This window comes from Oreochromis aureus, linkage group 9 (genome assembly GCF_013358895.1).
Source record: "Oreochromis aureus strain Israel breed Guangdong linkage group 9, ZZ_aureus, whole genome shotgun sequence".
NCBI lineage: Eukaryota > Metazoa > Chordata > Actinopteri > Cichliformes > Cichlidae > Oreochromis > Oreochromis aureus.
The window spans coordinates 32,404,707-32,430,507 of record NC_052950.1 but is presented as its reverse complement, the minus strand read 5'-3'; the positions used below and the strand labels follow the sequence as shown (position 1 = coordinate 32,430,507).

The following is a 25,801-nucleotide window of genomic DNA, read 5'->3' as shown; positions in this document are numbered from 1 at the left end:
CATTTAGATGAGAAAATATATATTTGACACATTTAAGGAAAATACTAATAAAATAAAAATAAACAAAATAAATGTTCCCTTTAGAAATTTGTTTGCTCTTTTTTGCTCTATAAAATAGTTGTTTTCTTTTAGAATCACTCATCTTAGCAGTAGAATTTACATGAAAAGAAAAAAAAAGAAATTAAGTTTGAGTGAAAATGTACATTTTTTGCACTCTCTACTCAACTGACTCAGTGAATCAAATGACTCAAAAAACCCGATTCACTTTGGTGAGTGACTCATTAAAACTCGATTCAGTAAAAAGAATCAAATTTACCATCACTAGCGTGTACTATTTACACCGGACACATGGCCGTTTTGAATTGTGCGCATGCGCAGTAAAAACAAGTAGGGCAGCTTGATGGGTAGGACGTTTTGTCAGAACACCTGCAACAGCGAGGAGGGACTCCCGAATGACGACAGTCGTCAGGTGACACCTTTCCCACGGCGCATACTTCCGTAAACAGCCCCGAGGACCAGGGGGGAGAGAGAGAAGCAGACACACGCGCACACACACTCTACATACAAATGTGGACAGAACAGTAGACGACACAGCCCCCACATAATAATACTAATAATAACAATCCCCACTGCTCACAGACCCCCGAGTCCTCTAGAGCCGGGTCCGTGACATGTTCTTTTTTATTTTTGCATTTTTTGCAGGTAAAGACAAACTCAAAGATTAGTGTCACTCTTGAAAATACTTAATTACATTAATATCCTTCCTGTCAAGGGAATCATTTCTCTCTTTAAAAAAATCTTTAAAAAAAAAAGCAAAAACACATGATCTTCTCTTTGCTTTGAGCCCTCGCTCGTACAAACACAGATTTGTGGATTAACCAAACAAGATTCTTATGGGACAAGTGAAAACACTGTTTTCATCCAACTATCATTTTTCATTGATTGTATTGCCCAACACTGTTAAGAGTAGATTAATTTAAACTGAATACAGTAAGAGTCTAAATGTCACATAAACACAAGCACCAGAATGAGCACTTATTTTGATGCGAAAATGTCTAAAATAATGAACTGTGTCAATTAAAAAACACACAAAAAAGTCAAGAACTACATTAACAGTCTATCCAGCAACTTTGCACATCTGTTGCTGCAGCAGTCTCTAATTTTTATACTAGTTTCATGTTAATGAAGAGAACCAAAATCAATCCCAAAAAAAGAGAGACAAAAACACACTGGTTCTTCCAGCTGCTTATCTGGTTTGTCAAAAACCAGATGAGTCAAACAAAAGCTGCAAAAATAATTGACTGCAAAGCAAGTCTGATATAATATTTGCTGCAGTTAAATTTGCTAACAATCACCTCAGCTGATCAAGGATTGAAAATGAGTACATGCAGGCACGTGAAAGAGGGGAGGGGTTGAGCACCTGCGCCTTTCCTGTTGGGTGCCCAAAGTCCCTTTGCCTTTTGTTGTAGTGACGTTTTTTAAAATAAAAAAATAATAATAATGTGTGTGAGCGTGCGGAGTCCTGTCTGTGCCCCTCAACAATAATATTTAACTATTAATCACAGTTGTGCTAAATAAAATGATCTGGCTTGACTTGCCAGTCACATGACTACCACTAAACAATCGCCCTTGATGGCAGAGCGCGCTGGTTACGAACCAGGAACGTGCTTGCAAAGAGCACGCGCATTTTCTTGCCACCTGAGCGGTGCGGAGCTGTAGGAGAAACATAAATTAACTCAGCGACACAGACTGACAAAATCAGTAAGTAGTTGTAGTCTATAGCACGCAGGAGTATGAGGGGCCGTACAAGCCAAAATTCATTCTTTCACTCTCACACACATACATTCTTCTCTCACACATATATATTTTCACTCTCACATACATACATTTTCATTTATGCATTCCTACATTTTGCTCTCATTTACATGCATTCAATATGCATTTAATCTCACAAATAATATATGTATGTAAGCAGAGAATGCATACATGTCAGAAGAAAATATATGTATGTGAATGAAAGAGTATAGTGGAAACGGAAGGAGTTTAATGGAAACGGAAGGCTGGGTGTCTGTACCGCTGTGATTGGCTGAGAAGCACGCGCGGGTCACTTTCAAGTGTCTGCAGGCATGGAGGGGGGAGAAGAAACTCGAGTTCTTCAGCAAGCTATCGGGGTGTTAAGAAATATTTTATCATCTCCTGAAACGGTCACATCGTTGTCCTCGTCACTTGATCGAGATGGGACGGGCTCAACTTTTTTTTTTACGTGCGCTCAGAATAGTGGCACAAAAATAACGCCATAGTGACCCAGAAAGAGTAATATTTCAAACTCCGCCACTCTGTGCTTCTCTGCCACTGCCTCGTTTGAGTTTTGGACGAAATGGATTCTGAGATATTGCATTTCGTCATTTCGAGCTGATTGGAGACCAGAACAGCCAATCAGATATTTTTGCATCCAAGTCTGTGATTGGCTGGTTTTGTGGCACAAAAATAACGCCATAGGTCACAAAATAAACTTTTAAGATATTTTCATGCGAGAATGGTGCTGTGTAAACTTCAAATATCTGCTTGATTCATCAAGACATCACATATTTCCATAAGTGCTCTAACATTTTCGGAGATGCCTGTTACCTATGGCCTTATTTTGTCCCACTATTCTGAGCGCACCTAAAAAAAATTTGAGCGCGTAAAAAAAAAAAGTTGAGCCCGTCCCATCTCGATCAAGTGACGAGGACAACGATGTGACCGTTTCAGGAGATGATAAAATATTTCTTAACACCCTGATAGCTTGCTGAAGAACTCGAGTTTCTTCTCCCCCCCTCAATGCTGTCAGACACCTGAAAGTGACCCGCGCGTGCTTCTCAGCCAATCACAGCGGTACAGACACCCAGCCTTCCGTTTCCATTAAACTCCTTCCGTTTCCACTATACTCTTTCATTCACATACATATATTTTCTTCTGACATGTATGCATTCTCTTCTTACATACATATATTATTTGTGAGATTAAATGCATATTGAATGCATGTAAATGAGAGCAAAATGTAGGAATGCATAAATGAAAATGTATGTATGTGAGAGTGAAAATATATGTGTGTGAGAGTGAAAATATATGTGTGTGAGAGTGAAAATATATATGTGTGTGAAAGAAGAATGTATGTGTGTGAGAGTGAAAATATATGTGTGTGAAAGAAGAATGTATGTGTGTGAGAGTGAAAATATATGTGTGTGAAAGAAGAATGTATGTGTGTGAGAGTGAAAATATATGTGTGTGAAAGAAGAATGTATGTGTGTGAGAGTGAAAATATATGTGTGTGAAAGAAGAATGTATGTGTGTGAGAGTGAAAGAATGAATTTTGGCTTGTACGGCCCCTCATACAGGAGTATTAGCTTTACACGTTGGTAAGTTGTCTTAAACAGATAATAATAGTAATAAATAATAGGGGAAGGATTGTGGATCAGCACCATGATGGAAACTTGTGGCCATAGTATATACAGTATTCTGAAGAAGCTCTAAAATGTCATTGTATGTGCGTGATTGTGTTTTATGTGTATAGATTTTTAAAAATTATTACTCATGATATAACACTGTCCCGACATGCCTGGTAAGGACATGAGGAGGTAACAGTAGGAGCTGTGTGAGGATACTAAAGGCAGTGGATCCCTCACCAGCTGGATTACAAAGAGCACAGGTAACATACATGTACCAGCTGTTTCAGAGGTATTCAAGTATAAAAATAATAATAAACATAACTGGAATGTTTTGGTTCTATAACATTTTTCTTTTATAACTTTATTATGGATTACGTGCAAGAGTTGTTAAGTGTGGATAATGAAATAACAGATTAATGCAATAGCAAATTGTGCCTTGTTCTCAGATGGACAGCAAATGGAGAGTGTTGATGAGATGGAAGGAGGAAGAGAGGCAAAGAGTGAGTCACAAACAGAGCCTTGTTTATTTCTCAGTTTTGTTGCCTTATGATTCCAAGTGCTGTCTCAGATCAACACATCCCTGCCCTCCAGCACTATCAGCAGCAGGAGCAGCAGGAGCAGCAGCAACCCCTCAACAGCAACATTGCACCCCATCAGGTAAAACATAGGCTAGGTTTGCTCTGCACTGTCGCCACCTGACGACAGTGATATAGTATGATGCGATTGCATATTAGATTCTTGATGAATGTGTGCTGTTGTTATTCAGCCGGGTTCTATATGTCCATTTTTAACTTTGAGCACCCGCCCCTTTAAACATCTCTGCACGGCCCTGGGTACGTGCACGTTTCAGTTTTTAATGGCTCCAAGTCACTCATTTGAAGGTCGTCTTCAGCAGGTTTTTCACTTATGAAAGTTTGTGCTTTACTGAACAGAGAGCCAAAACTCAGCAGAGTTCAGAGGGATTGACGTCTTCACTGCAGTCACAGAACTACACACCGGACTGAAGCAGTGTGTTTACCGGGGCGTGCTTGGATGGTTTCAGAGCTTCCATTTCCCATTAGCTGAAGTTTAGCACTGTCAACAATATAAAAAAAGATTATAATGAATACAGTTTTTCAAACAAAGAGAAATCTTCTACAGTCCAAAATAAACACCACATCAATCTGAATTTGCCTCATCTTACATAATTTCCTTAGAAATTAATAAAGTATTCTGATTCTGATCTGATTTACTGTTTTTCATGTCATGGATGTTATTGGACGATGCTTCAGTCTGACACACTATTAAATCATTTTTGACTAAACAGCAGTTACAGTAGACTGATTATAGACATCTGGTTGTATCTTTACAATCATACTGTTTTCAAACAAGTCCATTTTTTTTTGGGTGTAGTTCATACAAGATTTACTCACGTATCCTTTTTGCTGTCTCTACGTCGTTGTTCTCGATGCTCTGGGGCAGTGATTATGAAAGTGTGTAGCGCAGCCCACAGGTGGGGCGCAGAGTTCTGGCAGGTAGGGGGCATTTTACCTGGCAGAAAAGTCATGCGGAACAAATGTTTAACATTGGATTCACTTTTACGGCGGAAAAAAAATAATTCGCGGCAGTTACGTTAATAATATTGTAGCGGGCCGGGGCTGTTCGGGGATTTGTTATGGACATTTATGTTTGTTATTACGGTTATGTTTATGTTGTTGCTATGGTTACAGGTGACGCTCCCTCCGACGGTGTGTTTTGGGTGAGGGAGCGCCTTTTTTGTTGTTGTTGTTGTTGCTGCGGGGAGCAGAGGGCTCGCGCCAGTGTTGCTTCCCAAGAGCTAAATAAACGGGTGCTCCCGAAGAAACCTCCGTCTCCTCCGTTTCCTGAGCTCGCCACATTGGTGTCAGAAGTGGGATTAGCTCACCCTCGCCGGAATGGAGAGAGACATTCGGAGGCTAGAGCAAGCTATCGAGGAGAACATTGCTCGCCTGGGAAGCTGGCGATTGAGGAGAGAGGAAGCTAGCGGCCATGTAAGTCCCCGGCGGGTCCCGACGGCGCGAGTGCACCGCACGACGGCGGCCCGCCCGCGACTGATGCTAGGGCAATGCTTGATGGGCTGCCTCCGTCGGCCGACACACGGGCCCCGACAGCGAGCAGTGGCGCCTGCAACGCCAGCTAAGGTACCGAAATATAACGGGCTAACCCGCTGAGCCCTACCTCTCACAAGTACGGCTAGCCGCAAGACATAATGGCTGGAGTGACGGAGAGGCTGCTACACACTTAGCGCTAGCATTGGAAGGAGATGCATTGCAGGTACTCCTTGACCTAGCAGCGTCAGAACAGCATGAGCTCCAGGCCCTCACCATAGCACTTTCGAGGCGATTTGGGCAGCGGCACTCCACTGATCAGAGCAGGGAGCAGCTGACCAACCGGAGCCGTGGGCGGGGAGAGCCTGGGCACCTTTGCAGCGGATGTGTTGCTGTATGCTCGTCGTGGCTACCCAGAGTTCCCCGCAGCAGCCCGTGAGGAGCTTAGCCTGCATGCTTTCCTCGTGGACTTTTTCCAGAGCGACTGCGCCAACACGTCCGCCTGGCCATGCCTCAGACTCTCAGTGAGGCGCCCTTCAGGCTGAAAGGGCCGAGCTGGTGCTCACCCGCCACCTAACCAGCAGGTGCGCCCCCAAACTACCCTCAAATCAGAGCCGCAGACTGCGGCGGGAGGGCGGTCGCGGAGATATGCCAGCTGCAGCCCTCGGTGCCTCGGAGGCGTCGTCGTCGTCCCACCGACCGCTGTTCCCGGTGCGATGAGCCTGGCCACGTGGCGTGTGACTGCCCAGCACCTGCCCGGCGGCCAGAACCACGAAGCCGCAGGGAAGCGGGTGGGAGCGGTGTAGTGAGGGACCACCGCCCAGTTTCCTGCCCCCTCCAAGGGCGATGCACGGTGGTGGGCGGGTTGGGCACCTCAAGGGACTCTACCTGAGCTGCTGCGTTGAGGACCAGCCATGCCGGGCCCTGGTGGACACGGGGTCTACCATCTCCCTGATACGACCTGGCGTGCTTCCTGGAACGTCCGGGTCGTTGGTCGAGGGTTGGTCGCCCACCGACACCCAGCTGATGACAGTGACGGGGGAGAGAGCTGATATGCGGGGGAAGAAACCGTTGCAGATCCGAGTGAAGGATCTGGAGCTGATTCACGACTTCTGGCTTGCTGACATTCAAGACCAGTGCATCATCGGCCTGGATCTGCTGACCCGCTGGGGGGCCTGCGTCGACACCGCAAAGCGGGCTATCACTCTTGGCAGAGAGACTCTTGCCCTCCAGTGCGGTCAAAAGCAGGGGGCGGAGGGAACCCGAGCCAGACGGGAAAGGCGTCGGGCAGCTGCCGCTCAGCAGATTTCGGGTGCCGGTGGCTCTGGGTCATCTCTACGCACCTCAGCCCCGGCCTCTCAACCCGATAAATCTCCCTCGACTGAGACAACCGAGGCTGTTGGTGACCTGTGGCAGCGCAGCAGCGTAGGTCTCAACGTTGACCAGCGCCAGCGGTTGAGGTGCCTCCTGGACGAGAATGTGGACATCTTTGCCGCCAGTGACAAAGACTGCAGGCAGACGGGGCTGGTCCACCACACCATCGACACCGGCTCTGCTCAACCCATCCGTCTGCGCCCACACCGGCTGCCCCTCTCCAAACGGCAGGTGGCAGAGGAAAAGATCCGTGAGATGGCTGCGGCTGGGGTGATCGAGCCGTCCAACAGCCCATGGGCGGCATCTGTGGTCCTGGTGGGGAAGAAGGACGGCAGCCCGACGTTCTGCGTGGATTTTCGCCGTCTCAATGCAGTCACCAAGAAGGACTCGTACCCGCTTCCACGGATCGACGAGGCCCTGGATTACGTTACCGGCTCCAGCTGGTTCAGCTCCCTCGACCTACGCAGCGGTTACTGGCAGGTGGAGCTAGCCCCCGAAGCAAGGCCTAAGACTGCATTCACCATTGGACAGGGGCTGTGGCAGTTCAGGGTCATGCCATTTGGGCTCTGCAATGCGCCAGCGACGTTTGAGAGGCTGATGGAGAGGGTGCTCATGAACATCCCTCATAGCCGCTGTGTTGTGTACCTGGATGACCTGTTGGTGCACGGTGGCGACTTCGACAGTGCGCTGTCTCACCTGAGCGAGGTCTTCAGCGCCATCCGTCAAGCTGGGCTGTGGCTCAACCCTGCGAAGTGCCGTCTGTTGGCGAGAGAGACTACGTTCTTGGGCCATGTGATCAGCGCTCAAGGTATCGCCACCGATTCCGCAAAGGTGGCTGCGGTCCGGGACTGGCCGACTCCCTCGAACGTCAAAGAACTGCGGAGCTTCCTGGGCCTAGCCTCCTACTACCGTTGGTTCATCAAGGGGTTCGCGACGATAGCCAGCCCCCTCCACCGCCTGACTGACAAGGGCCAGCCGTTTGGCTGGGGTGATGCCTGCGCTGCGGCTTTTGCACAGCTGAAGGAGGCCCTCACCAGAGCCCCAGTTCTGGCCTACCCCGACGCCCGGCAGCCTTTCATTGTGGACACTGACGCTAGCAATGTAGGAGTCGGGGCGGTCCTTTCCCAGCAGGGCGAGGCCGGAGAACGAGTGGTGGCATACTTCAGCCGTGCTCTGGGGCGAGCCGAGAGGAACTACTGCGTGACCCGGCGGGAGCTGCTGGCCGTAGTGCTAGCGGTGCGGCACTTCCGGCCATACCTGCACGGTTGCCGGTTCCTCCTGCGCACTGACCATGCATCTCTGACCTGGCTCCTGAACTTCAAACACCCAGAAGGTCAGGTGGCCCGCTGGCTTGAGGTCCTGCAGGGCTACGACTTTGAGATCCAGCATCGGGCAGGTCGGCAGCATGGCAACGCTGATGCCCTCTCCAGACGGCCCTGCATGGCCGTCGAGTGCCGCTACTGTCTGCGACAGGAGGAGCGGGCTCAGGAGGCGCTGGGGGTGGCTACTGCTCAGGCCACAGCCAGCGGAGGGGGGTGGCTCCCACTGACAACGCAGCAGCTGAAGCGGGAGCAGGAGGCCGACGCGACGTTGGGTCAGGTGGGAGCCTGGCTGGGGGCTACGCAACGCCCAGACTTGACGGGGGTGTCGGGTCAGGAGCCCGAGGTGAAGGCCTACTACTCCCAGCACAACAACCTGGAGACCCACGACGGCCTCCTGTACCGGAGAGGGCGGGCCCCCGGCCAGGGCAGAGATCTCCTGCAGCTGTTGGTGCCTCGGTCGCTGCGGTCACAGGTGCTTGAGCTTGTCCACGGCTCGGTGGGGGCAGGCCACTACGGGACCGCCAAAACTCTCCGCCGCCTCAGGGGACGGTTCTACTGGCCTGGCTGTCGACGGGATGTGGAACTCCACGTGCACTGCTGTGACACCTGCACGGCGCAGAAGGGCCCCACTCAACGCTCCACTGCCCCCCTTCAGCAGTACTTGGTGGGGGCCCCGATGGAGCGAGTGGGAGTGGATGTCCTAGGGCCGTTCCCCGTTACGGAGTCAGGGAACCGGTACGTGCTGGTGGCGATGGACTATTTCACAAAGTGGCCAGAGGCCTATGCGGTGCCGGACCAGAGTGCGACGACGACGGCAGAGAGGCTGGTGGAGGAGATGTTCGCCCGTTTTGGGGTCCCGGCTGAGCTCCACAGTGACCAGGGGCGTAACCGAATCGAAGGTCTTGAGGAGATCTGTCGGCGGCTGGGGTGGAGAAGGCGAGGACCACACCGCTTCACCCGCAAAGCGGCGGCTTGGTCGAGCGCTTTAACCGCACGCTGGCCACCCAGCTCGCCATTCTCACCAGCCGCCACCAGCGGGATTGGGATCGACATCTGCCCCTGGTCCTTTGGTCGTATCGGACTGCGGTGCAGGAGTCCAGCCAGTGCACGCCTGCCGCTTTGATGTTTGGGCGGGAGCTCCGGACGCCTGTGGATCTGGTGTTTGGGTCCCCCCCTGAGCCGGAGATTGACGGTGGGCCAGAGATGGACTACTACAGGAGGCTGAGGGAGCGGCTGCAGGTGGTTCACAACTACACCCGCCAGGCCCAGGCCAGCGCCGGAGTACGGCAGAAAAGAGCCTACGACACCAGGTGCCGGGGGGAGGCTTTTGTGCCCGGCGCTAAGGTTTGGGTGTACTGCCCGGTTCGCAAGAGAGGAGTGTCCCCGAAGCTCTGCAGTCACTGGCAAGGGCCAGCGGAGGTCGTGGAGCGGCTAACAGAAGTGGTGTACTGTGTTCGCATGCCGGGCCCGGGGCGCCTGGTGGTGTTGCACCAGGACAGACTCTCGCCGTATCGACTGCTCGCTCCGGTGGATGCCGGGGCAGGGGATGCTGGCAGCGCCCCATATTCTGACCCGAGTGACTTTTCCCCCGCCTGTCGTGACCGGCCGGTGCGCCAGAAGAAGGCACCGGGACGTTTGCAGGACTTTGTGTGGGGTAATGGGGTTGTCGGGGATGACTGACCGCTTAGGTGGGGGCTATGTAGCGGGCCGGGGCTGTTCGGGGATTTGTTATGGACATTTATGTTTGTTATTACGGTTATGTTTATGTTGTTGCTATGGTTACAGGTGACGCTCCCTCTCCGACGGTGTGTTTCCGGGTGAGGGAGCGCCTTTTTTTTGTTGTTGTTGTTGTTGCCGCGCGGAGCAGTGGGCTCGCGCCAGTGTTGCTTCCCAAGAGCTAAATAAACGGGTGCTCCCGAAGAAACCTCCGTCTCCTCCGTTTCCTGAGCTCGCCACAATATGCACATCCGCTGAAAAGCTGCAGCCGCGTGTACAAGTGACCAGTGGCAATAAAGAAGTGTCCTGAAAAGTGCAAACATGTGTTCGGGTCCGTCGTGCGTCGTTTACAATGGTGCAGAAACCCAGGATCGACCCGATGTTTGCACTTTTCAGTACACTTCGTTATTGCAGATGTCGACTTACCCATGCAGCTGCAGCCTTTTGGCTACAGCCTACACACATCATCAACAACAACAACAGGACCTAGTTCTGTTTAAAACCGGCGAGGTGTGATTGCAGATGGCGCTCAGGTGCATCCGCCTCCCCTACAGCCACGCCGCCGACCACGCCCCGCCACTGCTCTGCGGTCAAAAACAGGCTCACTGCAGCCACTAAGAGTGAACAGTATTAAACTCTCACTAAATTATTTATTTTTCATCTCTCTTCACAAGTTTCTGGATTTCTTTTTTCATATAAGACTAAGACTGAACTTTATTTTTTCCATGTCTGGCAATGTTCACTTGTTTAATAATTGTTTTAAAATAAAGTTGTTTGTTTAAAACAAAGATTACTGAAGGATTCATTGTGAATGGATTTATTATCTAAATAAAGTTGCAGCTTGGCTTTTCTGCCCATCCGTTTTGTTTTGATGGGGTGTGAAAATATTTCTTCCTGCTATGTGGGGAATGATGTAAAAAGTTTGAGAACCACTGCTCTAAGGAATCGGGTCCAGAAAACAACATAATCAGTTGAAATAACTTGAACAAAATGAATTGCAAAGTGACGAAAAAGTCATTTACCTCTTCCTGGTCCACACATCTTAACGACCACTGCTGCTAGTAGTTTAAACATAATGGCCACAAACAAAGTTGCTACAATAGCGGCAAAAAATTCTAAAACTGAAAGAAACAGAAAGAGTCATTTAGCTCCAATCTCCCAGGATGGATGGATTTAAAAAAAAAAAATACAGTCCCATAAAAAAAACCAAATCAAATAAAAAAACATATAAGTTTCTTTGTCTGTACGTCGTGGTTCTTGTTTCTTTGAGGAATCGAGTCCAGAAAACATAATCAATAGAATTTCAAAATAAATTTCAGGAAGTAAAGTGAAATTGTTTACCTTTTTTGTATGTATGAATTATGAAGGCTACTGCTGCTGATATAATGACACTGACTACAATGACTCTTCTTAAACTAGATCCTGAAGTACCTGAAACAGAAAGAAACAGAGTCAGTTTAAATTTCTTTTGGTTTTAACTTCTTCATGACTCTGAATTAGAGAAGTGGAAAAAAATGAATTTAACTGATGAATTGATGGAAAAAATAAAGGTCCACGTAAAGTGAGACACTCTAGACAGGGCCAGAAGTTTTGTTCAAAATTATTATATAATTTACTTTGTAGTTTTAGAAGAGATTTGAAGTCAGAGAGAAAGGCATGGGAGGGAGAACCATTTTCCTGACTGCAACAAGAGGGTCTTATATTTTAGAAATATGTACCGGGGGATACAATTTTCATGTTCTGAAGGCTGGTCCGTGATTGAAATGGGCATGTACCGTATTCTTTTGCCCATTACATCAGGATGTATTCTAATTCAGTACAACAGCAGCAATCAAATTCAGGGCAACTAGATTGTGAACAGAATTTCATTGTGTGTGTGTATATGTGTATTTATATATATAGAGAGAGAGAGAGAGGATGTGGAGGGTGAAGGTAACGGTGGTCCCCATGGTAATCGGAGCACTAGGTGCGGTGACTCCCAAGCTAGGCGAGTGGCTCCAGCAGATCCCGGGAACAACATCAGACATCTCTGTCCAGAAGAGCGCAGTCCTGGGAACAGCTAAGATACTGCGCAGGACCCTCAAGCTCCCAGGCCTCTGATAGAGGACCCGAGCTTGAAGGATAAACCGCCCGCAGGGGCGTGCTGGGTGTTTATATATATATACATACATATATACATATATATCACAGTGTATTGTATGTATTAAAATTCATTTTAAAATCTTAATCATTTAAGTGTGAGAAAACAAGAAATACTTTTTCACAGCACTGAAATTTTGCAAACAGTTTCATGCTGTTTCAAGCTACCTTACCTTTATGAATCATCACAGGTCTGAGACTTATTGTTGTCTCTTCAGCATCATTGACTTCACATGTGTATGTTCCCTCCTGATCTGCAGATATGTCCTGTAGTGTGAGGCTGCCTGACTCTGAAAGCTTCTTCACATGCTGCTTCCATTTCTCTGAGACTGTGTAGTTGGTGACAGTCCCATTCAGGATGAGTTGACTGTGGTTGAATCTCCAAATGAGATTTGAGAGTTGAATGTTTGATGGACTGCATGGGATTGTGTTCTCATACTCAAGAACATCTTGAGAAGCTGAAATATTATTACAAAAACACACAAAATTTATATTTATGAAAGCACATTATGAAATTTTCCAATCTAAAAATTATGCAGATTTACTGCATATGAATGATCATTTATCATTTTTCAATGATCTTCAACTCAAAAACTGAATCTGTTTAATAACAAATTTCCACTTAAAGTGTTAGTTACATTCATCACTGCTTACGCATTTTTAGAAGAGTTGCTCTCCTCCTGTTTCTGCGAGTGCTGACGGTGCAGCTGAAATTCAGATCATGATCACTGCCTGAAAGGATCAGAGAGCTGCTGATGCTGTAAAGCTGCTGTTCAGTCTGCTGGACTGTGGTGGTGTTCTTGAAAGTCAGACTGGATGGAGGGCCGGTGGACCAGGTGAGTTCAGGCTTTGGATAGATCCCCTCTGACCTGCAGGTGATGCCGTTTTCTACCTGGTGAACGTCGACTTTATGGACTGGAGCTTCAAGAAAGGAAAAGAAAATTGTAATCTTTTGCTAACGTTATGGAGGGATTTGGACTATAGCAGATTAAAAGGGAGGGACAGGTATTTGTACAGAATGAAGTAATATAGTGAATGAACTATTGAAAGCAGAACATCTTTCCATGTTGAGACTAGCATCTGGCTACAAACTCTAATAAATGTTGCATTTCATGTTTTTTGAATATAAATCTCTTTACTGTTCTCAGTTTGAACAACAACTATTCAGAGTTTCTGTAGTGTGTGAATAAGGTTTACATTTCCTGTTCAGGTATGTGATCTACATATATACAACTACTGTTGACCACTAACCCTGAGTAAATAACTTTACACTCTTACTTTCTAATCATAACACAGAGTTACAAATGTTAAACTTTATTCAGTGGAAAATAGAATAGACAAATAAGTATAACAACTTTAAACTGAATTACTGAATAAATGTATCGTTTTTGACTCATACCATCTATCTTTAGGTTGATAAATGACTCCTCCTTCACTCCTGTCAGCAGGACTGAGGCGTTTCCTCTGGAGATCTGGTCCTTGAAGGTTGATGCTCTGCCTCTGAAGCGCTGGGCCGAGTTTTCTGGCTGGTCTTGGTTGTGGAAGAATGAGTGAACGGGAAGATTTCCTGCTGACACCTGATGCCAGTGGATGACTACATCAGCACCCTCATAGCTGCATGGCAATGTGCAGTTCTCCATATAAACACAGGACACTTCAGTATCTGAAACAACCAGAAGATGGACATCAAAAAAGTTCAGCTTACTAGAAGTCACTTTTACTATGTCACTAAAGTCACTTTTTTTTCAGCTTCTTTGGTCGACCATGACGAGGTTTGTCCTGAGTGGAACCCGTCCTGTTAAACCTCTGTACAGTCTTGGCGACTGTGCCGCAGCTCAGTTTCAGGCTGTTGGCAACATGCTTTTAGCCTAGGCCTCTTTATGTAGAGAATCAATTCTTTTTTTCAGATCCTCAGTGAACTCTTTGCTATGATGTGTCAGGTTAAACTTCCAGTAGCCAGTCTGAGAGAGTGTGAGAGCAATTACACCGAATTCAACACCCCTGTCCCCGATTTGCACCTGAGACCTTGTAAACTAGCGTGTCACATGACACCAGGGAGGGAAAATGGCTAATTTGGAATAATTTGGTCACTTAGGGGTGTACTCACTTTTGTTACCAGCGGTTTAGACATTAATGGCTGTATGTTGAGTTATTTTGAGTTCACAGGAAATTTGCACTGTTATACAAGCTGTACACTGACTACTATACATTGTATTAAAGTGTCATATCTTCATTGTTATCCCATGAAAAGATAGAATAAAATATTTACAAAAATGTGAGGGGTGTGCTCACTTTTGAGAGATAGTGTATGTTAATTTGCCCAGTTTCTTTCTTATTGTTGAATCAAAAACTCTGACATGAACTGAGATTACTGATGCCTGCTGTTCTTTAATGTTGTTCTGGGTTCTTTTGTGACCTCCTGGATCTTTGTCTAATATCAAGATTTGCTTGATGAAACATGTAAGTGTGATACGCAAAATACTAGCAAATCAGGAAGGGGCAAACACTTTTTCACTACTGCATATGCTCTGGTAGAGAATCCAATCTTAAATGATAAAGACTACCCACAGGGCAACTGGGGTGTTCATAAATACATAGTGGAAAGTGGAAATGAGTTTTTCTGTGGAGGATGTCGAATGAAAACAGTTAAGGTAATCAGCCTCAGGACTGATTTTATTTTGATTATTTTCTAGCTCATAATTCATATCATTCTTATTTCTTCTTATTTATATCATACTAAGCTTCAGTGCTGCCCCTCAGTTCGTCTTAAAGCAAAGATTTTTTTAAAAAAAGATTTTTTGAAAGAGTTGCAGAGGTGCAGACACCACATCCCCGACACCAGAGGATGCTACAGAAAGAGTTTAGTGAAACAGGAAATAAGAAGACGGTAACGTATTTGCAGTGCTATTAACAGCAAATTTAAGTTATATCTGGTACAATAGTATCTAATGGTCTTATTGTTACTATTGTTAGATTAATGTAAAGCTAAAGGAATCACAAAGTACTTTTTAATTTTACATGATTTGATTAATGACAAACAAACATACCTGATACATACATCATACATGCATGTTTTAAAGGCTCCAGATTGAGACATAATAACATATTTTAAATAAAGTCATGCAAAGAAACATGAAAATGAAAAAAAGACATCTCTGAGAAGACACAACACAATGAAGCATGCTGTCAGAAATCTCAGACAGTGACAGCTTGTCTGACATACTCGACTCACAGCTGTTTGCTGACTCGTCAACAAGAAAATATTCCAATGTTTTATTTTTAGCGATGTGCAGGAATCCATCCTAACAGGTTTTCTTACAATCCTTTAAAGGTCACTAAAGTTTAAGAACAGATTTACTTTCACAATAACCATGTAAACCATAATTCATTAGGATATCTTACAGTCACAGTTTGACTCTATTATCTTACAGACAGTTATACATACTAGTTTTCTTTTAATTATAAACTTCACACAATTTAAGTGACTTTTTTATTTGTATTTTGCTTTTGTGTATGTTTAATTAAATCTCACTAACGTACAGTCAAATATTGTGTAAACCATATTCCTAGTTAAATAATGATGATTAAAAAAAGAAGAAAATGAAAAGCAGGTTTCTCTACACACCAATAATTTCTGAGATTTAGATCTGAGAGTTTTGCCCTGAGAGCTTTGAAGTTTGACTCAGAGTCGCTGAGTTGTTTGATTTTCTAAACCACATATCCATGATTTTTACTAGAATATACTGGAATAAGGTAGCATGTGTAGAGAACATCTCACTCACCTCCTCTTGCACGAGTCCACTGGAAAATCAGGACCACCAAAAACACGACACATTTGATCCCAGCCATTATCCTGCTCTGTTTCATGCTACCTTAGTGTTCAAAAAGTAAACAGCGATGGTGAAATCTGACCCTGCTTGTTTGGTTGCTAACAGCAGGTTAGCATATTCACTGTGAAAAATATCACACCCTTCATCTATACTTTTTTGTGACACACTAAGGGAAAGTTCATGAACAACAAGAACCAAAAAAAGAAATATTTCTATAATATTTCACAGATACTGTCTAAGGCTTGGTGAGTGTTTGGCAGAACATCATGATGCAGAAAACAGATATTTTCATTCATATTGTAGAACTGTGGATGTGATGTTAGCCTTAGCCTGGGTTTTCTTGACCAGGTGCTGAAGAGGTAAGTCATAGAAATGCCTTTTTCAGTTTAATGTGGAGCATGTTACTGACTCGGTATAATGTCTAACCTGTAGGATAAAATCCTGTTTTAGATTCCTCTTGTCTAAATCTGACTGCCGTGCTTTATAGCAGACACTGTATACAGAGCAAGGTCATTTCTGCAGGTGTGATAGAGGAGGAAGAGAATTCACTCTGAGGTTGTTTTACTCTTTCATTGAAAATAGTCAGGCCATGTTTTAGTTGTCATTTTGTACTGTAAGATTTACATTATTTCAAAACACCTTCACAGACTAATATCAGAGATCATTTTATCAGATTGTAAAAAGATGTTTCACTTTCTCCCTGGTGGTGAACAAAAGGTAACAGGGATTTATTGCTAGACATTCTTTATTTTTTATTTTTAAAAAATGAATTAAAACTAAAGAAAATATAACCAATAAATGACCAAGCAGATATAATCTAATTAAATGTTTCTCATACTTTTCTATTTTGAAGCATCACAGAAATGCCAACATTACACTAAGAATCACTCATGTCTGAAAATCAGTTTGAGATTTTGCATAACGATGATTTAATTTTAAAATTTACATCTCTTTAAGTTACTCGAGTTAAAAATCTTTCAAGAGCAGATCAAAAGAGCTGCATATTCAGTTTATAATTACAAGATGTACATAGAGACCAGGCAATCTAATATTTTTTCAATTCTTTGCATTAACATGCTCAACTAGAGTCCTTTGTGGGTTAAATCCCCCACAAAGATTAGTGTTATACTTTAAAAATTATTAAATAAATATTTTTTTAAAATATTTAACAAAAATATCTAAAAAACTGTAATGACATTTATCTACATCATATTACATAAATATTGTCTTGTTTAAAAAATGAAAATAAATAAATAAATAAAACAACAACAAGCACATTTTCTCTTCCTGATTTTGAGCCCAGTCACTTATAAATACTCCTCATCCTAACTCCTTATATGTGTAAAGCACACCTGTCCACAGAATCCGCAGAATTTTCCAACATCTCCACCATCATGGGAAAAAACAAAGAGCTGTCAAGGACGTCAAGGACAAGATTGTAGACCTGCACAAGCCTGGAATGAGCTGAAAGACCAGCAGAAAGAAGCTTAGTGAGAAGGTGACAACTGTTGATGTTTTTATTCAGAAAAGGAAGAAATACAAAATAACCATCAGTCGCTCTCAGTCTGGAGCTCCAGGTAAGATGTAGACTCATGGGGTGAGGAGCTTGTTTATGATCTGAAGGCAGCTGGGACCACAGTTACCAAGAACACTACTGGTACCACACTGCACCATGACTGACTGAAGTGCTGTGCTCATAAGAAACCAACATTTCTCCCGTGGAGAACATCAGAATATTTCAGCTCCACATTTCAGTGCATCAAATGAAAACTTTAGTGTGTCATTTGCAGGTTTTCAAAGTCTCAGCAATATGAGAAATGATAAAAGCATTTAAATGATGACATGTAAAGAAAAACTATACAGCCTGAGTTGAGACAGCACAGGAATCATTTTAAATGTGTTTTCTTGTCTTTTGTTTGTTTCTTTGTTTTGGGTTTACAGTGAACTCTATCAGCTGGTTGTAGAACAAGTACTGCTGCCCGGTGTTTGTCACCTAGTTTTCTAAGAAAGCGTGCTTACATGTAGTTGTCATTACGCAATAGGAATGTTTCTGCCTCCGTGCCCACGCACTCTGAACTGAGAGGTTTCACCAATAAGCACCATGAACTGTTCTCTGCTTATTTCACCTCCACTGGTCATTGAATACCTTCCATCGTTAATCCTGTAATAAGAAATACAATCACACAGGCCAGAATCAGACCTGTGTCCTATGAACATGCAGACATGGCATCTGCTACTCTTTCACTCTTTTCACTAAGATTAAATGTTTTAGCTGCTTATGTGTTGGCAACATGTCAGGTTAGATTTTCTTTCCTGATTAGGGATGTCACCAGAAACTTAGGAATTTGCATCAGTAGAACTACACAGTTATACTTACACACTTCTTACATGAGCATAAGCGTGTCATGTTTGCTATTGCAAACATTTAGCCTGTGGAAAAAAAAACCCAAAACTGATTCACATCTGTCTCAAACAAAAGAGTAAGGTGTATTTCAGGTTAACATATGAAGGATTATACTTTGGATGTTTTTAATTAAATGAGGCTTACTATGAATTCTTTGAATAGATGTGGATGTCAGCCTGTTAGCTACTAAACTGCAGTAGTTCCTCCCTCAACTACATTTTGGAGTAATTCTGTGTTTGTGTGTTACTGTGTTTGTCTCTTAGAGAATAAATGTACAGATGTTGCTTCTTGCAGGGACTGCAGAAACAATCTTCAGCTGCTAAATATACACTGAAAAAATTATTGTTCTTAATATTTTAGTCAAATTGTTTATTTAGTTTTTATTTCTCATGCATTATACACACACACCAGTCACTTCAGAGATGGCAGCATTTGAAAAGTATTTTTACTACAATACAAATGTAATATAACTGAGGCCAGTGTGTTGATTCCTCTGTTATCATTAAAGATTCAATATTTGACTCCTCTTCATCACAGAGTGCAGCATTACTTCATGTAAGTTATTGTAAATATGTATTAAATGTAATATAAATCCACCTTAAGAAGTTCTGTTTGGTTCTTCCAGCAGCTTGATGGTCTCCCCTCTGAGTTTATTAAATACCAGATGACTCAAACAGCTGCAAACATGATCATCTTCAAGTTTGATGTGACGTCTGCTGCACTTAAATTAAACCAACCCTCATCTCAGTAGATTAAGGACTGAAAATGGTTGCTGGCTGTAAACACTGTGCAGGACATCAGTTTCATACTTTTAGAATTATAAATTATGTTTTAACTGCATAAAACGTGAAAATACAAATGTAAATAAAAACAACAAGAAAAATAAAGCAGCCATGTGCTCACCTGATGGTCTCAAACTTAACTATCGCTAACATCGTGTAAAACTATTGCTTATTATTATTTTTTCGTTTCACAGTAGAATACATATTTATTAGCTACCAGCTAGTACAGGGGGGCAGCAACCTTTAACACTCAAAGAGGCATATGGACCTGGTTTCTACAACAGAGAATCATCTGGAGCCACAGATGGAGCCAAATCACAGATGATTTTATTTGACATATAAAATGATAATAACACTGTATATATTGTTTTTTAGTTTTATACTATGTATAAAAAATAGGCTAATGTCTTGCTATTGAAAATGTATTTAAGAAAAAAACATTGTAAACATTTAGAACGCTGTAAAAAACAAAAAAACAAAACAACCCAAATCAGAACAAAACGAAAACATAAAAAGCCGCTAGGTTGAAGGTCTTTTTCAAATGAAATAAAGAGCTGAACTTAAAGTATACATGCAGCAAGCTAAAATCGTGGCATGCTGTTGTTACAAGAGAAAGTTATACATTTGTTGTTCCTCACGTGTCATCGGACGGGATTATTTCAACAAACTTAGGATGTATTGTATTTGTAGGCTAGTTCCTCATTAACTTTACTGTATAAAGAGGTAACACCAACATTTCAGGGCCAATAAGTTATTCTAAGAAGTGTTTATGACCTAAAAAAGAAAAACAAAATAAGGGCTAGTGTTTGTCTGAGATTTGGACATCACAGTGTGCGCTCCTAATGCAGGGGGAACAAATTCTGTCGGGGATACCTACCTTGGCACCGACATTTGTAACGCATATTTTGAGCTACAAAAACAACAACAACAAATGTCTACAGCACACTTAAATTATTACTTATTTCCCAAAGCCAAAGGGAGCTGCAATGTAAAGGTGAAAGGTCTGCACATGACTCCAGAGCCGCGGGTTGCTGACCCCTGAGTTAGGAGCTAAAGTGAACTTATCAGCAGTTTTCACAGACAAGTCAAAGCTGCCTCTGTGAGTCAGGCTTATTTCTTCTCCTTAGATTTATTCTGTTGCACACCCGAAGCTCAAGGGTCCAAGCTGAAGCAGGGAGGCATATCAAAATATTTAGGTTATGATTGTAAAATAAAAACTTTTCTTTGATAAAATCAAACATTAGGATATTTAAAAGTAGAATGGGAGGGAGAGCCTTCAGTTTTCAGGCCCCTCTTCTGTGGAACCAGCTTCCAGTTTGGATTCGGGAGACAGACACTATCTCTACTTTCAAGATTAGGCTTAAAACTTTCCTTTTTGCTAAAGCATATAGTTAGGGCTGAACCAGGTGACTCTGAATCCTCCCTTAGTTATGCTGCAATAGGTGTAGGCTGCCGGGGATTCCCATGATGCATTGAGTTTTTCCTTTCCAGTCACCTTTCTCACTCACTATGTGTTAATAGACCTCTCTGCATCGAATCATATCTGTTATTAATCTCTGTCTCTCTTCCACAGCATGTCTTTATCCTGTTTTTCTTCTCTCACCCCAACCGGTCGCAGCAGATGGCCCCGCCCCTCCCTGAGCCTGGTTCTGCCGGGAGTTTTTCCTTCCCACTGTCGCCAAAGTGCTTGCTCATAGGGGGTCATATGATTGTTGGGTTTTTCTCTGTATTTATTATTGTGTTACTGTACAATATAAAGCGCCTTGAGGCAACTTTTGTTGTGATTTGGCGCTATATAAATAAAATTGAATTGAATTGACGAAAACAAAATGGAAAAAAAAAAAGGAAATTAATGTCTCAGTGTTCTTGCTCCTCAGTGCACGTATGAGTTACTATGGCTCCAAGAAACTCATTTGAAGGTTGTCTTTAGCGTGTTTTTCACTTATGAATGTTTGTGCTTTACTAAACAGAGAGTCAACACATTAAGAGAGTTCAGTGCTGAAGCAGAGCTGCTGGGGTCTGCTAGGGTGGTGTCAGGTGTTTCACCATTCATGGTAGACCTTCCCTTTGCCATCGGTACAAGTTCAGTGTTACTGTTAACAAGATAACAAAAGATAGCTTGAAAACATATCATCATTATGAATGGAAAACAGTGTGTGCAGTTCAAAAATAAACAAATAAACACCACATCCATCTGAATGTGCTTCATCTGATTCTCTGTTTTTCATGTCATGGATGTTGTTGAACGCTGCTTCAGTCTGACACACTAATAAAATATTTTTGACCATAACACTGTTTTCAAACAAGTTTTCATAGTGTAGTTTATAAAACATTTACTCACGTATGCAGAATCACTGTCTGTACTTTGTGGTTCTTGTTGCTCTGAGGGATTGGGGCCTGAAAAAAACATCATTCTCAGTAGAAAAAACATAAACAAATTGAACTGCAAAGTGATCGAGAGAGTCATTTACCTTTTCTGCGTTTATAAAGCATGAAGCCTACTGCTGCTACTACTCCTGTAATCACAATGGCTGCAATCACCCCTCCTAAAATAGCTCCTGAATTACCTGAACCTGAAAGAATCAGAAAAGGTCATTTGGCTCCAACCTCTCTATTAAAAATAGTCCCGCATCACATGTGACACAGTTGATGGACCTGAAACCAGTAAGTGTGGCAGCACTAACTATGCTGACTGCTTCCAGATACACGCTCCCAAGTATGATCCTGGACAAAAAGTATGGCATACTGCAAAAAATATTCATTCAAATCATTGTCTCGCAAGCTCGCTCCTCATTCTATTGGACTTTTTGAAGTCAAGACTGTCATCAGCCCCTCTGCAATGAAGCTCAAGCTACCACGATCAGTGCGCATCCATCCCATTTCATGTCTTGAAGGTCAAACTTGTCCCCTCGAGTCTGTAAGCAGGAAGTGATCTTTGGGGGGTTCATGATTCGAATGTTCAGTGTTTTTCCATCTTGGGTCTGTTTCTCTTGTGTTCGCCCTTTGGGGCAGAGCCCTGGTTCCACACCTGCATCTCTCAAAACAAAACAAAACAAAACAAAACAAAGCAAAACAGAGACATTTCTTGAATAAATATATATTTTTTGTTTTTTACCCTTTATCTTTAGGTTAATAAATGATTCTTGGTTTCCTCCGTCAGTGCTGGTGTAGCACTTGTATCTTCCTTCATCCTCAACCTCCACCTTTGTCAGCTGCAGTGAGGCGTTTCCTGTGGGGATCTGGTCGTTGAACAGTGATGTCCTGCCTCTGAAGTGCTCATTCTGGAGTTTGAGCTGGTCTTGGTTATTGTAGAATGAGTGGACATTAAGGTCTCCTGCTGATACCTGAGTCCAGTTGATGACTACATCACTGCCACTATAGCTGCACGGTAACATGCAGCTTTCCATGAAAATGCAGGACACTTCAGTATCTGCAACGACAGGTAGAGACACATCATCAGCATTGAGCCCTCTAGAAGTGTGTCACACATTGACATTAAAGTTCTACCTCCAACCACCAGCATTGATGTTGCAGAATTAAAAACTTTTCTCTCTCTTAATCTCTTAAAGCCTTTTAACATTTTTCTGTTCCAGTTCAGGAAAATTTAACCCAAATATGCAGCACCGGTGTGCCGACTTTGATTAAATGATTCCCTGATATTCATCAAATTTCATCTTTTTCTGTGCTGTGCAGAGAACTTAAAAACATTAATGACACAATTTTCAAAGCAGGCATGGCAACTGTTTTTGATAAATATATACTGATAAATATATACTGATAAATATATACTGATAAATATATACTCTATCTGCTGCTTTATTTGACACTTAGCTAAGTTATTTCAGTTATTCATCAAGTTTTTTATGTTTGTGAGAACATGTCACTGTAAAAGATTGGATTAGGCTGAAAACGTAAATGTCAATGTCAGTATAAACTTTTAATGCTTTAAGGCTGCGTCCTTCAGAATCACACACACACACACACACACACACACACACACACACACACACACACACACACACACACACACACACACACACACACACACACACACACACACACACCTGCATACGCACTAACATTCCTCTGTTTATGAACAGACATATTCATTATTGTATCACTTTGTATATAAATAAAGACCAGGGCAGTGGCAGAGCGCGAGTCTCTGAGCCCTCACTCTCATGCGAGTGCTCTGTGACTGCCCTTGCTTGCAAGTAAAACTGTGTGTTTCTCCTCTCTGATTTCTCAGCTGAAGAAGTGTCTTAGAATAAATCTCTTGACAGTAAACATTTCCAGTTTTCTAGTATTGAATGAGTATTGAAGTATAAGTAAAGTGAAACACATACTGTTTCACATTGTCATGAATCTGCAGTTTCGTGTTAGTATATTTGAGTTTCTGTTTAGGTTTCCATTTATTTTCAAGTTTAAAGCTGAAATTCTTTGTAGGGTGAATTTTAATCCCTGCTGCAGGTCTTATTATTCTTGTAATGTTAAATCACTGTTTTATTGCATTATGTGAGTTCTAGCTACTGTTGATTATCTATAGAGTTTAGATGTTTTAAAACTCCAGTCCTAGTTTTGCAGCCTCGTTCTTTATTCAACATAATTTAGAAAAACATAAATTTGTCATATGTGCATGTTTTCCAGCCTTTAACATTATAATAAATTAAATCATTTAGATTAATTGACGAATGGAAACAGAAAAAAATCGATAGAGATGAGAAAAATAACATCGGCAACAAAATAAAAATAAAATGTGTTTTGTTGCTGCTGTGTTCATAGGTTTAAAATCTCAAACACTGACAGCTGGCTGTACTACAAACTCTATTTCCTGCTCTTTACACTCTGGATTGGGCCTGTGAACCAGAGATCACGTGTTATTTTTGAGTTTAATGAATATTAAGAGTTTTATTTGTCTTTCTTAATCCTTTATGGTTGTTTGTGGTGTGATCTGCTCCTGGTGCCTCATTTCACTGTGGGCGTTGTTGTGTCAGTTTTGCTGCCCCACCAGGCTGGAGAGTCCCCGCCTTGGAGCCACCCACACCTGGGATAATCACTCACCTGTTGCTGATCTGCCTAATCAAGGAGCTCTACTTAAGAGAGCATTGGAGCTGCAGTCAGTGCAGGATTGTTAAACTTGAAATTCAGTTAGTGCTCAGCTCATATACTCGTGTTTTCAACCACTCTCTTGTTGGAATGGTTAATGTGTTTTGTCGGCCGGTGGATAGGACGGTTCTCATTGTGGCAACTCTTGTTTTCAGGGTGATTATGGAAACGTGTGGAGGGAGAAGCGCACTGTTAAACACGTGTACCGAGGAGGACTAAACATTACCACACATTACGGAGAGGAATCACAGCATGGGGACTTGGGAGAGCACAAACTGGATTGTTGCCACTGTTTTTCTGTTTTTTCTGTAAAAAAACAAAAAACACACTTTCTCCATTGTAAAAGTCCAGCATTTGGGTTCTCCTTCAGCCAATATGTTTCACTGACCTGTCAGTGAGCACAAACTCACCTCCTACATCCAAACACAGTTTAAACCATCTTCCCATTTTATCAAACCAATCTCATAGTTTGTATACTACGAGTATAGTTTGTGAAATTCCTGCCTGCACTCCCACGCACTGAATGTTTTCAGTGTTATTCAGTTTCCAATAATTACATTTCCTGGAAGTTTGGGCATTTTTTTTGTTTTTGTTTTTGTTTTGTTTTTCGATGAGAGATAGGAAGTAAGAAACATGTGCAGTAAACATGTTTTCCTTAAATGGCATTTTATATATATAAATCCACAGACCAGGCCCTGCTACTATCTTTTTGCTGTTAATTTATAAACATATGTTACAGTCACAGTTTGAAGGGACATTTAACCTGACTTGAAATAGTTTTTGTACCTTGTTATTTATATTACACTTTTCTTTTGATTATAAACTTCACACGGTTACACTGAGGGTTTGTTAAATGTATATTTTATCTTTGTGTATGTTTAATGAAATCCTCACAGCTGACAGTTTGAACAAACTCACTATTGTGCAGTCAAACATTGTTTAAACCATATTCCTGCTTCACTGAATAATGATGATAAAAAATTAAGAGAAAGAACAACATTTCTCTACACACCTTTCTGAGATTTACATCTGAGAGTTTTGCCCTGGGAGCTTTTAAGTTTGACTCAGAGTCTTTATTACATTTCCTCCTGTATTTGGCTTTCTAAACAACATGACATTGATTTGCATTTATACTAGAATAAAGTAATAGGTGTAGAGAACATCTCACTCACCTCCTCTTGCATGAGTCCACTGGAAAATCAGGACCACCAAAAACACAACACATTTGATCCCAGCCATCATCCTGCTCATTACCTACACTACCTGAGCGTTCAAACAGAGTGAGCAGCGATGGTGAAATCTGACCCAGCTGGTTTGGTTGCTTACGCCAGCGTACCGTGGTCACTGTGAAAAACATCACACCCTTCATCTAAATACATTTTTGTGACACACTAAGGAAAAGTTAATCAACAACTGCTCACAGTGTTCATGTAATTAAACTGTTCAAAGAGGTCGGCTGTCCAAAAACGTTTGGCTGAATAAGAATAAAAAGAACCACAAAAAAGGAAATATTTCTATAATATTTCACAGACACTGTCTAAGGCTTGGTGAGTGTTTGGCAGAATGTCATTCATATTGTAGAACTGTGGAGGTGATGTTAGCCTTTGCCTGGGTTCTCTTGACCAGGTGCTGAA

General features: G+C 42.8%; 2 protein-coding genes across 3 annotated transcripts; both read right to left on the bottom strand.

Annotated features, from left to right (window-relative positions):
• Positions 1 to 12,688: 12,688 nt before the first annotated feature.
• LOC116320872 (programmed cell death 1 ligand 1-like) lies at positions 12,689 to 15,894 on the bottom strand. The gene is made up of 3 exons (XM_031740597.2): positions 15,828 to 15,894; positions 13,445 to 13,708; positions 12,689 to 12,966 (listed from the first exon to the last, which is right to left on the bottom strand). Exons 1-3 carry the CDS (start codon positions 15,892 to 15,894, stop codon positions 12,689 to 12,691), a joined length of 609 nt encoding a protein of 202 aa, XP_031596457.2.
• Positions 15,895 to 20,824: 4,930 nt separating this feature from the next.
• Positions 20,825 to 25,435, bottom strand: LOC116320869 (V-set domain-containing T-cell activation inhibitor 1-like). Of its 2 annotated transcripts, XM_031740594.2 has the most exons (5): positions 25,340 to 25,435; positions 22,177 to 22,491; positions 21,533 to 21,634; positions 21,403 to 21,458; positions 20,825 to 21,154 (listed from the first exon to the last, which is right to left on the bottom strand). In XM_031740594.2, the coding sequence occupies exons 1-5, from the start codon at positions 25,416 to 25,418 to the stop codon at positions 21,152 to 21,154; spliced, it is 555 nt and encodes a 184-aa protein (XP_031596454.2). In that variant the 5' UTR covers positions 25,419 to 25,435; the 3' UTR covers positions 20,825 to 21,151. The 2 variants fall into 2 exon arrangements, with proteins under 2 accessions (XP_031596454.2, XP_039473677.1); XM_039617743.1 differs by lacking the exon at positions 21,533 to 21,634.
• Positions 25,436 to 25,801: the final 366 nt, after the last annotated feature.

Excerpts from the sequence above, each read along its gene's own strand:
- LOC116320872 (XM_031740597.2), bottom strand. The coding sequence starts at position 15,894 with ATGGCTGGGATCAAATGTGTCGTGTTTTTGGTGGTCCTGATTTTCCAG. Across the intron at positions 13,709-15,827 it reads GTGGACTCGTGCAAGAGGAG|ATACTGAAGTGTCCTGTGTT; the intron begins GTGAGTGAGATG and ends TGGTTGTTTCAG. Across the intron at positions 12,967-13,444 it reads TATCAACCTAAAGATAGATG|CTCCAGTCCATAAAGTCGAC; the intron begins GTATGAGTCAAA and ends CCTTTCTTGAAG.
- LOC116320869 (XM_031740594.2), bottom strand. The coding sequence starts at position 25,418 with ATGAGCAGGATGATGGCTGGGATCAAATGTGTTGTGTTTTTGGTGGTC. Across the intron at positions 22,492-25,339 it reads GTGGACTCATGCAAGAGGAG|ATACTGAAGTGTCCTGCATT; the intron begins GTGAGTGAGATG and ends CTGTCGTTGCAG. Across the intron at positions 21,459-21,532 it reads GCTTTATAAACGCAGAAAAG|GCCCCAATCCCTCAGAGCAA; the intron begins GTAAATGACTCT and ends TGTTTTTTTCAG.